The sequence below is a fragment of the Miscanthus floridulus genome, chromosome 9, assembly GCF_019320115.1.
Source record: "Miscanthus floridulus cultivar M001 chromosome 9, ASM1932011v1, whole genome shotgun sequence".
In the NCBI taxonomy this organism is placed as follows: domain Eukaryota; kingdom Viridiplantae; phylum Streptophyta; class Magnoliopsida; order Poales; family Poaceae; genus Miscanthus; species Miscanthus floridulus.
Genome location: NC_089588.1, coordinates 30528467 through 30544072, shown reverse-complemented (window position 1 = coordinate 30544072; position 15606 = coordinate 30528467). Strand labels below are relative to the sequence as shown.

Genomic DNA, 15606 nt, shown 5'->3' with positions numbered 1-15606 from the left:
TTAACGTGAAGACTCTAGAATGTAAGTTATCGTGGAACAGAGTAATAAGTATTGAAGAACTACGTACCATTCTACTATGTGACTATTGAGCTTCCTCCAAAGAAAGTTACTCCGTATACTACTTGTGCAGTTGTGCTACAGGTACTACACCGTATCGGAGCTGTCCACGGCCAAAGTGGACAGTAATTAATTGGCCCTTGAACACCTAGGTGGCTGTCCATTTCCGAAATAACGCGACAACGACAGGAGTGACCCGCAAAAAAGGCACCCCCGTCCCGTCCTCGCTCTTCCTCAGCTCCTCACATCTCTCACTCCCCCGCCAGCGCAGTGGGCGAGCGAGTGGAGCCAGACGAACCGCCGCGCGCCACTCGCCGGCGCCGGGCACCGCCGTCCACCCCCCGACGGTGAGTCCACGCTCCCTTCTCGATCTCCCGTCCGTCGATCTCGTGTGGGGCGGGCTCGCCCAATTGTAGCTGTAGCAACTCGCCTGGGACCACCGTGCCTTCGCTGAGCTCGACCCGTCTGGGTTCTCACGGGCCGCGCGACACCATCCTCTTCTTGCCTCGCCGTCGCCGTCGCCCTTGTCCTCGCGCCCGACCACCGCCATCCCAGCCTCCGCCAGCGCTCCCGCCGCCCACCGCCACTGCTTCGCCGCCCTCCCTTGGCCCGCCCGACGTGCTGCTCCCGCCCTGACTACGCCCACCAGCCGCATCCGCCACCCGCGGCCGGCGGCGCCCCGCCGCCCCACCTACCCACCGCCGGGGATTGAAGGTCTGGGGGAGAGATCAGCCCCCGGAGCCCAACCGCCCCACCACTAACCCGGCGTCGGGGGGTCGCGCTGTACCTTCAACGCGCGACGGTACGCGCGTTGGACTTTCTTGTAGCCGAATGTTGGATGCGGCGGCCGAGATCTCACGCCTGGGGGCTCTGTCGGTAGGGGTGAGGTGGAGGAGGGCTTGATGTTTGGCCGTTTCTGTGATCCTGACCGATTCGGTGGACGGTGGTGGGTGTGGGTGTCACTGGCACTGTGCCAGAGTGGAGTGATTTAAGGGAGGAGATGGTTGGGATTCAGGAGGGGGAAGGCACAATTGGACAGGAATTCTATAGCTAGCGAAGGTATATTTGTTTGTTTCCTGAAGGTGTCTGTCGGTGCGGTTGCCCTCATCTAAGGAAATGTACAAGTCTTTTTCCTTGGTTAGTTAGAATGGTACAATCTACAGAAAGAAATACAGAATGAAAGAGTCCAGGATAGATGCTGCTCCTGCCTTCTAGCCTCATGAATTTGGGTGAGTGAGGGCTCGAGATTGCTGTCTCTCAAGAATTGGGGGGATTGGCTCTGTCATAGTCATAGTGCTCTTGAAGTTAAGGTATATAAGAGGAAGTGTTGCCTGTGGAATCAGTAGCTTGGTTGATGAACGTATAACTACAGATAGTTCAATAAGTCTCATCCACATACCTTCTGTCCCATAACAAATCTAACACTCTACTTGAAAGGACTGTCTTGGAGGAAGCGTTGGGGCTTGTGCTTCTCATCTCCTTTACTTGTGAGTGCTGCTACATGTGCAAACATTTGAGTACAACTCAAGTGCAAGTCATGATCCAACTGTATCAGATTGTTTGGATGCATGATTATACAATTGCACGTAAAAGTGGTTGCACGTGACTCATTTCCCATCCATGCAATGGTGGGCTTGTTGGTGGCTGTGATACAACATATGATATAAGCCACCAGCCTACCATGGAACCTACCATGCGTGGAATTTCATTTCATGCCTCCATTTCACATGATTTTTGGTTATCGTGTATGTTTCATGTGTTTGACTACTTTCCCGGTGATCATTTCCTATAAAAGCAACTACATCTCATTGTCAGAACTCAGAAGCGGCGTGCCAGATTTTGTGAAACTTGATGATTTGAGGTTAAAAAGAACCTTTTATTCATGTTTTACATGGACCAAAATTAATGCATTTGTAGTTGAGATTGAAGATCTTGTAGAAGATTTGGATTGAAATTTTTAGCCACGGTCACAAGAGAGTTTGTTGGTTCAATCTTGAATTTTGTAGTATTTCCTTGAACTATGTTTAAGCTATGGTACTACTATCCCCTTTTTTTTTTTTGAGAGGGTCTACTATCTCCTTTTCGTTTTGCTGTTAGAACTGGATCTGACTGTGCTATGATGCATTAATGCATTATTCCACAGGATCTGGCTGCATGCTTTGAAACGGACATTAATTCATTATTCTCTTGGTAATTGCACGATTAAGTGGGAATGCCTCTTTTCCTTTTGCTTCCTTCTTTCTCCTTTATGTCAATGCAAAAATGACACAGGCTGGCACTATTATTCATTATGCTAATTACTTCCATTTTTATCCTGTAGGAATTATAAAACAATTCAAGGTGTAAAGCTGGTATAGATCTAATCATGGCAAATTTCAACTCGTCAGAACCTCGAGACTCTAGAGAACCAACTTCACCCGCACCATCAACATCGTCTTCTATATCAAGGTATAACATATTCCTGTTTTAACCTGTTACTCATTCCCAATGTTTTGAAATAGCTTACTCATATGAGTACGGATTAGCTGACTAGTTGCAGTTTGAAATAAATTTTTTTTGAACATTAACTATAGTATATAACTTGTTACTTATTTGTTGTTCCACAGGGAAAAAGGTGACCTGGCAGAAGTTGATGATCCTGAAAGTGCAATGTCCACTGTTGCTCGATTGTTGGAAGACCTCCATGCTAGCATGGTATCTCCATCAGGGAAGGAAGCTACAACCAGAAGGTTACTTGAACTGGCCAGAGCAAAAAAGGAGGCAAGGATTTTGATAGGTAGCCATTCTCAGGCAATGCCACTACTTATATCTACCCTTAGAGTTGGGTCATCTGCAGCAAAAGTAAATGCTGCAGCTCTACTTAGTGCACTCTGTAAGGAAGAGGACCTGCGTGTGAGGGTCCTCTTAGGAGGCTGTATACCACCCTTAATCTCTCTTTTGAAGTCTGAATCTGCTGAAGCGAAGAAGGCTGCTGCTGAAGCTATTTATGAAGTGTCTTCTGGTGGGCTTTCAGATGATCACATAGGCAGGAAAATATTTGTGACTGAAGGTGTTGTGCCAACTCTGTGGGACTTGCTTAATCCTAGGTCTCGCCAAGATAGAGTAGTTGAGGGCTTTGTGACTGGGGCTTTAAGGAATCTCTGTGGGGACAAAGATGGTTACTGGAAGGCCACACTTGAAGCTGGAGGTGTTGAAATTATTACTGGTCTTCTTTCATCCAAGAATGCTGCTTCACAGTCGAATGCTGCCTCTCTATTGGCACGGTTTATCTCTGCTTTTGGTGATAGCATCCCCAAAGTTATAGATGCTGGGGCTGTTAAGGCTCTCCTTCACCTTCTAAACCGAGATAATATCATTTCTGTTCGTGAAAGTGCGGCTGATGCTTTGGAGGCCCTGTCTTCCAAGTCTGGTATTGCAAAGAAAGCTGTGGTGGATGCAGGAGGCCTTCCTATTCTGATTGGAGCTGTTGTAGCGCCCTCAAAAGAATGCATGCAGGGTGAGACATGTCATTCTCTACAAAGCCATGCTGTCCGTGCTTTATCAAATATTTGTGGGGGAACAACTTCTCTGTTGCTTTACCTTGGTGAGCTCTGCCAAGCACCCCGGTCACCTGTTCCCCTTGCTGACATTCTTGGAGCACTTGCTTATTCATTGATGGTTTTTGATGGCTGTGATGGTAAATCCTTTGACCCAGTTGAGATTGAAAATACTTTGGTTGTGCTCCTAAAATCTCATGACAGCAAGCTTGATCGTATTCTTGAGGCTTTAGCAAGTCTATATGGGAATGATTGTCTCTCTGACAGGCTTGATCACTCTAATTCTAAGAAGGTTCTTGTCGGGCTGATTACCATGGCTCCTGCTGATGTTCAAGAGCATCTTGTTCGTGCCTTAACTAGCTTGTGTTGTGATGGTGTTGGAATATGGGAGGCTCTTGGAAAGAGAGAAGGGGTTCAGTTGCTAATATCATTACTTGGGCTTTCCAGTGAGCAGCAGCAGGAATATGCAGTTTCCTTATTGGCTATCTTGAGTGATGAAGTAGATGACAGCAAGTGGGCAATAACAGCTGCTGGAGGTATCCCTCCACTTGTCCAACTGCTAGAAACAGGATCTCAAAAAGCAAAGGAGGATGCAGCTTACATCATGTGGAACATGTGCTCTGACAGTGATGATATCAGGGCATGTATTGAGAGTGCTGGGGCTGTTCTGGCACTAATTTGGCTTCTAAAGAGTGGTAGCCCTCGTGGACAGGAGGCATCAGTTAAAGCACTCAAGAAGCTGATACGATCAGCAGATTCTGCTACGATCAATCAGTTACTAGCATTACTGCTCAGTGACTCATTGAGCTCAAAGGCTCATGTCATTACAGTTCTCGGGCATGTCCTTGTGCTGGCGCCTCAGAGAGCTCTTATCCAGAGTGGAGCCCCAGCTAATAAAGGCCTTAGGTCACTAGTTCTTGTTCTTGAATCATCAAATGAAGAAACACAGGAGATTGCTGCAACTGTGTTGGCTGATATTTTCACTATGCGTCAGGATATTTGTGATGTCTTGGCAATTGATGAAATTGTCCAGCCATGCATGAAGCTTTTGACAAGTGGAAACCAAGTGATTGCCACACAATCTGCCAGAGCTTTAGGAGCACTTTCATGTTCAGCTAGTTCCATGTCAAAAAACAAAATGTCTTGCTTAACTGAAGGTGATGTGCGACCTCTTATAGAGATGGCAAAGACATCATCTATTGATGTTGCTGAAACAGCATTTGCTGCATTAGCAAATCTCCTATCAGATGCACAGATTGCTAAAGAAGCGTTAGATGACAACATTGTCTTGGCTTTGACTAGAGTGCTCAAGGAGGGGAGTTTAGAAGGCAAGATTAGTGCGTCGCGGTCACTTCGTCAGTTGGTCAACCAGTTTCCCCTCAGTGAAGTTCTCCCAGATTACTCGCAGTGCTGTTTTATAATTCATGCATTGTTGGTATGTCTGTCTGGCATCAATTTGGACAATGTTACAAATTTGGAACCCCTTGATGTTCTTACATTGATGGCTACAACAAAGGAGGGTTCACATTATAGCCCCCCTCTATGCACTGGTTTTCTTGAATTTCCAGAAAGCTTAGAACCTTTAGTTCGTTGTGTTAGTATTGGGCTTCCACCTGTTCAAGATAAGTCCATTCAAATCCTTGCAAGTCTCTGTCAGGGCCGACCTTCTCTACTTGGTGAATATTTAAACAGAAGTCAAGGATGCATCACTTCTCTTGCTAATAGAGTTGTAGGGTCAAATGACATGGAAATAAGAATCAGCAGTGCAGTCATCCTCATATCTGCAATGAGGGACAGCATAGAACAGTCGATCGATGTTCTTGAAGCATCAAAACTTCTGAAGAATCTGATATCTGCACTCATTGATATGCTGAAGCAACGTTCCTCTTTAACATCCCTAGACATTGACATTTGGAAACCTTGCACGGAAAAAAGTTTGCTTAGTTATGAGCAGGATGTTTTGAGTGTGCCTGAACTTGGAAAGGTTTCTGAAGAAACTGTTGCACTATGGTTGCTCTCACTGATTTGTTCTCATCATGGAAGGAGTAAATATACTGTTATGGAGCTCAATGGCGTTGATGCAGTATCTGATAGACTTGCTAGCTATACTGCTAACAGACAGGTGCATGTTTCACATTTATTTATTTTTTCTGTTTTCATAGGACTCACTCTATCTGAGTAACTTGTTGCTAAATTCGAGATATTTTCTGCTTCAAACTGCTGTACTGCTGTGTTGAGTAATCAGATGTACTGGTAATGTGAAAATCTTAGATCCATTTCGAATTGTCATCGTGACTAGCATGCAAACAGTATTAGGTCTAAGTTTTCCTGTATTTTTACATCCTCGTTTTGAGTAATGCTGGATAAGAAAGATAGGTCACTTCATATGTCCATCCACTTTCCATGTTTTTAACTCAAGTCTAAAGGACTTATTTACTCTGAATTGGTTCCTGTAACAGGCTGCTTGTTGATCAATTTTAGGTGACCTGCTGACAAGTAACACCACTATATATGGTGTCACTAGTCTTTCATGTTACATATTAAAAAGAAAACCAATGACCATTTTAGACTAATGATGACTTTTAAATTTTGGACTATTGGTTATTAAAACGTTTAGTTGACAAATTCTAGTAAAGAGTTGAAATGATTTCTCCATGCTGCTTATGATTCCACCCAAAGTTCCTGTATACATAAAAAAATCATCATGCTAAGTTCCTACCTAGAAACAGAAGTCCACTCATACACCCACATATAAAAAGTTATATTTTGCAAGATGAGAGCATTTGGTTGGTCTGCCTGTCTGTTTCATTTTCATATGCCAACTTGCATAGTAAAACGCTAGGCTCCAGATTTGCACCCTTTGTTCTTGGTAACTCCATTGCTTAGATACCAGATGCAGATGTGTATATAAATATTATTAGACACACTAGTTTTACTATTCAATTGGTGCTGACTGCTGAGAACAGAACAAGCAAGGGCGGTCTACTTACCATAGCTGAATTGTTCTACATTCCATAGATCAGATAACTTTCATTCTTTGTTGCATTACTTGTCTTTTCCATATTTTACTGTTTCTACTGCTATGCCTGTTTCCAAGCTGTAATAGCTGCTCCATGTTACAGGAACAGTATGAAGACTCAGAAAATATATGGACTTGCGCCGTTCTGTTGGCTACTCTGTTTCAGGATTCAGTGGTGGTTCAATCTTCTGAAATAACACGAACAATACCTTCTTTAGCATCCTTGCTAAAATCTGATGATATCATCGGTAAATACTTTGCTGCTCAAGCACTGGCTAGCCTTGTTTCCACTGGGAGCAGAGGTATACAGCTTGCTATTGCAAATTCTGGTGCAGTTTTAGGTGCTGTAGCATTGATCGGACAGGTAGAATCTGATATGCCAAACCTTGTTACAATGGCTAAAGAATTCAAGTTGGCAGACAATCCAAGTCAAATAATATTGAGAAGCCTTTTTGAGCTTGAAGATGTCTGCACTGGTGCTTCCGCTCGAAGGTCCATACCCTTGCTAGTGGATCTACTTAAACCAATGCCAGACAGGCCAGGTGCACCTCTGATTGCTTTGCACCTTCTGACTCAACTAGCGGAAGGTAGTGAGGCAAATAAAGTTGCTATGGCAGAGGCTGGAGCTTTAGATGCCTTGACTAAGTATCTATCTTTAAGCCCTCAAGACTCAACTGAAACTACTATAACCAATTTGCTAGGGATTTTATACAGTAATCCTGATCTTCTTTACCATGAATCATCACGCAGCACTTCAAATCAGCTGGTAGCTGTCTTACGTTTGGGCTCGAGAAGTTCTAGGCTTAGTGCAGTAAGGACGTTGCAGAAACTCTTTGATGCAGAGAATATAAGGGACACCGAAGTGGCCCGGCAAGCTATTCAACCATTACTTGACATGCTTGGGTCAGGAACTGAAATAGAACAGCAGGCAGCACTTGGTGCACTTATCAAGCTTTCTGCTGGGACTATCTCTAAGGATTCTGCTATGTTTGATGTAGAAGGGAACACAATTGAAAATCTTTACAAAATTTTATCCTTCAGTTCGTCACTGGAGCTTAAAAAAGATGCTGCTCAACTCTGCTATATTTTATTTGAGAACTCAACTGTACGTGCATCACCAATTGCAACAGAATGTCTTCAACCCCTGATATCACTGATGACATCAGGATCTAGTTTTGCTATCGAACCAGCAGTTTGTGCTCTAAACAGATTACTGGATGAGGACTACAATGCAGAGGTTGCTGCAACTAGTGAAGTTATTGATCTTCTTGTCAGTTTTGTTCCTGGTACAAACTATCAGTTGTCTGAAGCATGTATTGGTGCTCTCATAAAGTTGGGCAAGGACCGTCCAAACTGCAAGCTTGACATGGTTAAAGCTGGTATCATTGAGCATGCACTTGATATGATTCTTGATGTTCCTGTATCTGTTAGTTCATCCATTGCTGAATTGCTTCGCATTTTGACAAACAACAGTGGCATTGCTAAAAGTTCTGCTGCTGCAAAAATGGTGGAGCCACTTTTCTTGCTTTTACGTCGCCCTGATGTTACTATGTGGGACCAGCACAGTGCCTTGCAAGCACTTGTGAATATTCTGGAGAAACCTCAGAGTCTAGCAGCATTGAAGTTGACTCCCAGTCAAATAATTGAGCCTTTAATATCATTTCTTGAATCTCCCTCTCAAGCAATTCAGCAACTTGGCACTGAGGTGCTCTCACATCTTCTAGAACAGGAACATTTTCAACAGGACATCACCACCAAAAATGCAGTTGTTCCTCTGGTGCAGCTTGCTGGTATTGGAATCTTGAGCTTACAACAAACCGCAGTTAAAGCACTTGAAAACATCTCACAGAGTTGGCCCAAGGCAGTAGCCGATGCAGGTGGAATTTTTGAACTTTCAAAGGTAATTGTCCAGGATGATCCTCAGCCAAGTCAAGCATTATGGGAATCTGCAGCACTTGTGTTATGCAATGTTTTGCGTTATAATTCTGACAACTATGTCAAAGTCTCAATGGCTGTACTTGTGAGATTGCTGAACTCCACCATGGAGAGTACCGTCACGATAGCTCTCAGTGCTCTACTTGTTCAAGAGAAAAGTAGCTCACGCTGTGCTGTGGCCATGGCTGAGGCTGGGGCAGTACGTGCACTCTTGGAGCTCCTGAAGAGCCATCGATGTGACGAATCTGCAGCAAGATTGCTTGAAGCGCTGATAAACAATTCAAGGGTCCGTGAAACAAAAGTTGCCAAGTATGCTATTGCTCCTCTCTCACAGTACCTGTTAGACCCTCAGTCTAAGAACCAGTTAGCAAAGTTTCTGGTGACTCTTGCACTAGGTGACATTTTCCAGCATGAAGCACTTGCTAGGGCAAGTGACTCTGTGTCTGCCTGCCGTGCTCTTGTAAGCCTTCTTGAGGACCAGCCTACGGATGACATGACAACAGTTGCTATTTGTGCACTGCAAAGCTTAGTGATGCACAGCAGGACAAACAGGCGCGCTGTTGCTGAAGCTGGGGGCATTTTGGTTGTGCAAGAATTGCTTCTTTCACCAAATGTGGATATTTCAGGACAGGCTGCTCTTCTAATCAAGTACCTATTTTCAAATCATACACTGCAAGAATACGTGTCGAATGAGCTTATCAGATCTCTCACTGGTGAGTCGGCAATCTTTATGGCGAACTGTGTCCATGATATTTTATTTCAAATGTGTATTTCTTCATGTTCATGAGTGAGGTCTCATGCCCTTCTATTTTGAAAGTTAAATGGTTTTTCATTTGCCATTTTGACTTTGATACTATAGACATGAATATCTAATAAAAACAGATGCATTAAGTTATGAATGATTAAATTGCAAATGCTTTATGGCGCTATAATGCTTACTGATGGATTGAGTTGATTATTCTCTAATGTCAAATGCAATTTGTTGCAGCTGCCTTAGAGAGAGAGCTGCTGTCTACGTCAACTATCAATGAAATTATTCTGAAGTCCATATATGTGATATTCAGCAACTTCAAAAAGGTACGGTTTTCTGAGGCGGCAACCTTGTGCATACCACACCTGGTTTGTGCTTTGAAGGATGGAAATGAGGCTGCCCAGGAGAGTGTGCTTGACACCCTTTGCTTGCTTAAAGAATCTTGGCCGCAAATGAATGAAGACATAGCTAAAGCCCAGTCCCTGATTTCAGCTGAGGCCATACCTGTACTACAGATGCTTATGAAGACATGTCCTCCCAGTTTTCATGAGAGAGCCGATAGTTTGCTGCATTGCTTGCCTGGTTGCTTGACAGTGACCATCATTCGTGGGAATAATTTGAAACAGACAATGGGGGGTACAAATGCATTTTGTTGCCTGCAAATAGGAAATGGTCCTCCAAGGCAAACTAAGGTAATTCTTGTAGGTAATTCTACTCAATATAATTCATTTGTGGTGCAGTTGGTTCTTTTCCTCTGAAACCCAGTATTGCCAGCTGCTGTACCTTGCAAGACTGGGATTGCCGCTCTGCTGCATGTTGTATTTTATTTAGTTAACATCTTTTTAGCCTCTGGCTACTGATATTTGTGTTGAACGTCAGGTGGTAAACCACAGCATCTGCCCAGCTTGGAACGAGGGTTTCACCTGGTTATTTGACGTCGCCCCTAAAGGGCAGAAGCTTTACATCATATGCAAAAGCAAAAATACATTTGGAAAGGTATGGTCATAACTCATAAGGATGGTGTCTTCTTCTCTTGGTTCTTGGCTTCTTGCCTGTGATTCTTTTGTGTGATTTCTCAAATGTTGATATTTTCCATTGCAGTCAACGCTCGGAAGAGTCACCATCCAGATTGACAAGGTTGTCACCGAGGGTGTATACAGCGGGTTCTTCAGCCTCAGCCATGACGGCGGTAAGGACGGCTCAAGAACCCTAGAGATAGAAATCGTATGGTCGAATAGGCCATCCAACGACAACAGTATGTAGCATATGGCTGATTTACCTGACGCCAACCTTATACTCCTGGCTTCCATGTAAATCAGCCCCCCATAATCATCCAAATTCATTTATTTATATATGTAGAAAAGTTAAGATGCTTAGATAACCCGCGCCATCATTCAATTATTGAGGTCGTCTCGGGATTGTTAGCCTTGCTGCTGTAACAGGTTTTGGACCCAGGTAATTTTTTTTGTACAGGTGAATTTATTTAATGTAATTATATCTTAGTGTTAGATTGGTGTGAGTACGGACAAACACTACTGACAGTAACATTCTGTGTGATGTGTGGCGTGATATTTGTTCCCGTGGGTGTGTGTTTTCCGTTGTTCGCACTTGTTGCCTCAATTGAGCCCTACCGTTTTCAGCGGGAAAATTAGGCGAGTCAATTGCATTGATTTTTTAATTCACAGCTGATTTTAGGAGGTAATTGAATTGTTTTTAGTTTCTACCCTTGGGGACAGATGTTATGCGCATCGTTTCAGCTCTAGCTTTTGTTCCAGTCATGGCTCAGCCGCTCAGGCCATATGCCGTCAGATGTGTTGTGGCGCTTGTTAATACGTTGTTTATGCTTCTCGTGTGGCCCTACCTGACTCGTCTGTACTGGCATGTTGGGTTTGCTTTCTCGTTGTCATGCAAACGTACTCTCCGTGGGCCGGATACCATAGCTTAGCTTGGCACTGTTCTCTTTGTCAGGCATGTTTAAGTAGCGTGTTTGGTTCTGGCTACGCCAAACTTTTTACATCCAGTTTATGTCACATGCCATCATAGCCACTACGTACTAGCGGTATGAGGATGTTGCAGTACTTTTTTTTTCATTGGCAGAAGTTTAAGTTAGTTTGGCGAGATTCTCTCACGTTTTTTTTTGGGAACTATTCTCTCACGTTAATTGGTAACATCACTATGCATGCAAACCAAACATGCCACATGCCAGTACGTACTGCTGGTAGCAGCAGCCTGGAGCAATGTTTCAACAGTCACACATGCTGACGCATTTGAATGGCGCAACTGTAGTAGTCGGTACTTGTTGGCCAAACATAGAGAAGGTCGCAGTGTGCCGTGCCTGACGAAACTTGAGCGTGCAGGTAGCACGTACCAGCCAAGCACAAGTGATGCAGCCAGCAGGAAATGAAATTATTGGTGCACAGGACAGGACATGTACGAGTACCTGTACCATGCATGGTTGGTTACCAGCGTCGGCAGGTCTCACTCACAGCACATGAGCACTCTGGGCGATCGTCGGGCCACCATGGGAGGAGTACGACGATGCTCCGGCGACTTGACTCCGCCGCTCGCTGGGGCGCGCGCGGTAGAGTGTGTGCAGGAGTACTAGTACTCCATTCTTGTTGCTCTTGTCCGGTGCTCCTCGCGACTTGACTCCACAGCTAGCACAGATGCGCGCGCCTGTGTGTGCAATGCCAGTTTGACACTTCCTTCTTCCTCGTACGGCGGCGCTATAGCAGCCACAAAATTCATCAAGCTCTACCTCTCGTGGCCGAACCGAGCTCAGGCTCGTCATCTCCTAGGCCCGTGGTCCGTCCCCTCCCCTGTCCCACTCTCCCCGAGCAACACACGCAGTCCCGCACCAGACCTTCCTCTGATGATTTTTTATTATTATTATTTTTAACACTTTTTATAAACTAATTTTAAATCTAACACTGTTTTTTTTCCTTCAAAACTAACACTTTTGGCTGCGCCTATTGCCATGGCGCGACGAAAAGCCTGTGCCGCGCCATGCATGGTGGTGCGGCGGGAGGATGACGTGGCGAAGACCGGGCGATGTTGACCGCTGACGTGGCAGGGGCTGCCGCGCCACCGATCTTGGCGCGTCAGTGACACGCCCTGATCCGTGGCGCGATAGAGCCGGATAAAAGGCCCGCGGCCCAGTTCCGCCTGCCTGCCGCGCCCGCCGCGTCCACCTGCCTGGCCGCCGCGCCGCGCCCTCCCGCCACTCCCAAGTGCTGTCGGCGACCGGCCCTCCGTTGCCGCCTCCCTCCCTTCCCTTCTATTCCCCGGCCGCCTCCCTCCCTCCTCGACCTCGTTCAAGGTAATGACGCACTTTTTATTTTTGTTTGAATGGTAGATTGGAATATTATGAATGGGAGTTAAGGTTAGGAGAAAAATTATGTTTGAGAAATATGGGCTATGGTTTGGAGGAAGATATTAGTTTGATTTTGTCAATGTTAAGGTTAATTATTTAGTTAGAAGTATGTTTACCATGTATATTTTTATTGCTATAAGTGTTGGTTATATTATTTGAGTTGCAATGCAAATAATTATATTTTACATTAATTTGCGTTGTTTTGATTGATGTTTAATTTGAACCGTTTTATTAGATGGAAGACATGTTTCGGGAACAGTTGTGGCGAAAACGGAGTCGTCCTAGAGAATTGTACCCCGACGAGTCTAGCATAGATGCCCCGTCCCTCCTGACCTCCCTATCCCTAACTGTGACTGTGGTCGTCCGGCCGACGTACTTTAATCGAGACATCCGGACACAGCGGCTCGTTACTTCTACACAGGCAGTCGTTTTAATGTAAGTAATTGTTTCCGTATGTTTTTTTCTTCATTTGTATTACTAGGTTACTAATATTTTGTTGGAATTTTGTTGTGTAGGCCCATGAGATATCCTTTTTCTTTCAGTGGATCGATGGTGCAAACAAGTTTGACCCCAGGTACCTCATTTTCGACGATTGGTGGAGAGGGCGACATCCACGAGAGCACTTCGAGCGGTGGGTTCCACCTCCCCCTAACCCCCCTCCAATGACGGCTAAGGAGAAGCACTTAGCCGCAGTTAGACGACTCAAGGAACCTCCTCTGTGCGATTGCGGAGATCGAGCTGTGATAAACCCTGAGAATATATTGGAGTTTGTGTGTCCAAACAGACATGAAGTAAGTGCAAAGTGTATGTGTTGAAATGTTGAACTATATATGTTCATGTACTAATGTCACCTTATTTAGGTGTTTTCAATGGCGAAGTGTCGTTTCAAGGAGTGGTTGTATGATCCTAAGAACCAATGGCCGAAAGAACCACCAAAGGCAAAGCAAAAGAAGAAAGAAAGGTTAATTTACAAAGCACCTCCAGTCAAGTGCGAATATGGTGTTAAATCCAACTACGGTCTAGTCCCTTCGGAGCTTAGAATAGGCCATTATTGCGGCCATATGGTTGACTATGATGAGGTTGGTTTTTTTTGTGGTAAACATGAAATCGTATTTTGTTTCATTTGCTAATACATATATGATATAATTTTTCGTTTGAACAGAGCACTAGGAAATGCAGGTGGGAATGCTATGATGGTCAAGCTAAGTTCTTGGATGAACTGAAGGGGAAGCAAGTAATTGCACGGAAGATGGGATATGGACCTTACTATGTCAACCTATTCGTTAAACATCACAAAGACAAGATGCGTGAGTTTGCTAGACAGCGCGGTATTTGTAACCCGATCGATGTTGAGCTTGACAAATGGGGATTGGAGAGACGAATGACGTTAAAGGAGGAGAGGGCAAAGAATGAGGCAAGGGAGGAGACAAGAGTACAGATGCAGGTCTTGAACGAGCATGTTGTTGCATTATGTGCCAGTGAGTGTTTGAAAGCCTTTTTTCGTTGCCTGATTTTAAATGTAATATAATCGCTTTGCTAACTGATTGCATTTTATACATGAAGGGATTGGATGCAGCGAGGAACATGCTGCAGAGGTGGCTCGTGCAAGGTATGAGGAAAGGAAGTTAGATGAGCACAGAACGCGAGCTGGTCGCACCGTTGAATCACTGATTGTGTTGTCTGATGAGAGGGACGAGGATGAGGACGACACTGACAGACTGAGCGAGCTCATCACTCTAGCAGAGGCGGGCTTGCAGGTGGAGGAGGCTGAGGACGACACTGGCAGACTGAGCGAGCTCATCGCTCTAGCAGAGGCGGGCTTGCAGGCGGAGGAGGCTAAGGACGACACTGGCAGACTGAGCGAGCTCATCGCTCTAGCAGAGGTGGGCTTGCAGGCGAAGGATGAAGACGACGCGTTCTTCACTCAGGCCATAGAGGAAGCGGAGGCCGCTTACTATAGGAGAAAGAAAGATTAGGGCAATGTAGGTGACCCTATCCACAGCAACAGGGTTGTGGTAGAGGATTGGTACTCGGACGACGAGTTGCTTACTTAGTATGTTTCTGACTAAGGGTTTTTGAATTGCGCCGTGTATCAGAACTTTCATTGTGTTGTCATGTTTTCCATTTGAACTATTGATGTATTGTACCCATGTATCATGTACTCGGATTACCCATGGTCAATCTTAAGTGATCCCATCCGTTTGTCACCCTCCGACCTATCCGTTTGTCACTCTCCAAGTTTTTTTAATAATAGCGAATGCGTTGAGAATTTCTAAAACGAACAAAATTGATGCACCAACCCTAAGCCCAGGTTCTATCAGTGTCTAGGTTTTGCCGCGCCATAGCCCATGGCGCGACACTAACGCGCTAAGCCCCACGGCGTGGCAGTACCTGGACATAGACAGAAGCTGACCAGCCTCAATTGCAACTGAACGAGAGCTGTTGTCGGTGCTATAAACAACTACAAGTGCTGCCGCGACCGTGCGCAAGTTGAAACGAATATGAAGCAAATAAATGGAGTCCGTGCACAAGTTGACAAGTTGCAAGTTTCAGACAACAATATTCGTTCGACATAAGTTCGACATAACCAACTAAGTCCCAGGAGTGAAAGGATCCCTCGTATGCCTCTTGGAAACCTCGTCGTCGTACTCCACCTCAAGAAGGGGTACATCTGGTGCGGCGTGGGAGGGGCGATCCAGTTACAAATTGATAAACAAAGGGTTAGAGTATTCAAATTAACAATATTCAAATTAACATTATATTTGAATGCGGCACGTAGTCATAACCATTATATGGTGGCCACTGTGTCGGGTCAAGGTATGACTCGAAGCTCATCTCCCAAATACTAATGGTGTTCAAATGGAGATACAAGGGTGACATATATGGCAGATCCTCATAGTTGTACCCGCGAACCCTGTAGGCCGTGATCATATGA

General features: G+C 44.9%; 2 protein-coding genes across 2 annotated transcripts; both read left to right on the top strand.

Annotated features, from left to right (window-relative positions):
- Positions 1-210: 210 nt before the first annotated feature.
- LOC136483613 (protein CELLULOSE SYNTHASE INTERACTIVE 3-like) lies at positions 211-10973 on the top strand. Its single transcript, XM_066480724.1, has 7 exons — positions 211-404; positions 2378-2505; positions 2664-5715; positions 6716-9260; positions 9536-9990; positions 10178-10294; positions 10400-10973. The coding sequence occupies exons 2-7, from the start codon at positions 2423-2425 to the stop codon at positions 10559-10561; spliced, it is 6414 nt and encodes a 2137-aa protein (XP_066336821.1). The 5' UTR covers positions 211-404; positions 2378-2422; the 3' UTR covers positions 10562-10973.
- A 2454-nt stretch (positions 10974-13427) lies between these two features.
- LOC136481645 (uncharacterized) lies at positions 13428-14806 on the top strand. The gene is made up of 3 exons (XM_066478976.1): positions 13428-13750; positions 13834-14149; positions 14235-14806. Exons 1-3 carry the CDS (start codon positions 13541-13543, stop codon positions 14645-14647), a joined length of 939 nt encoding a protein of 312 aa, XP_066335073.1. The 5' UTR covers positions 13428-13540; the 3' UTR covers positions 14648-14806.
- The last annotated feature ends 800 nt before the right edge of the window (positions 14807-15606 follow it).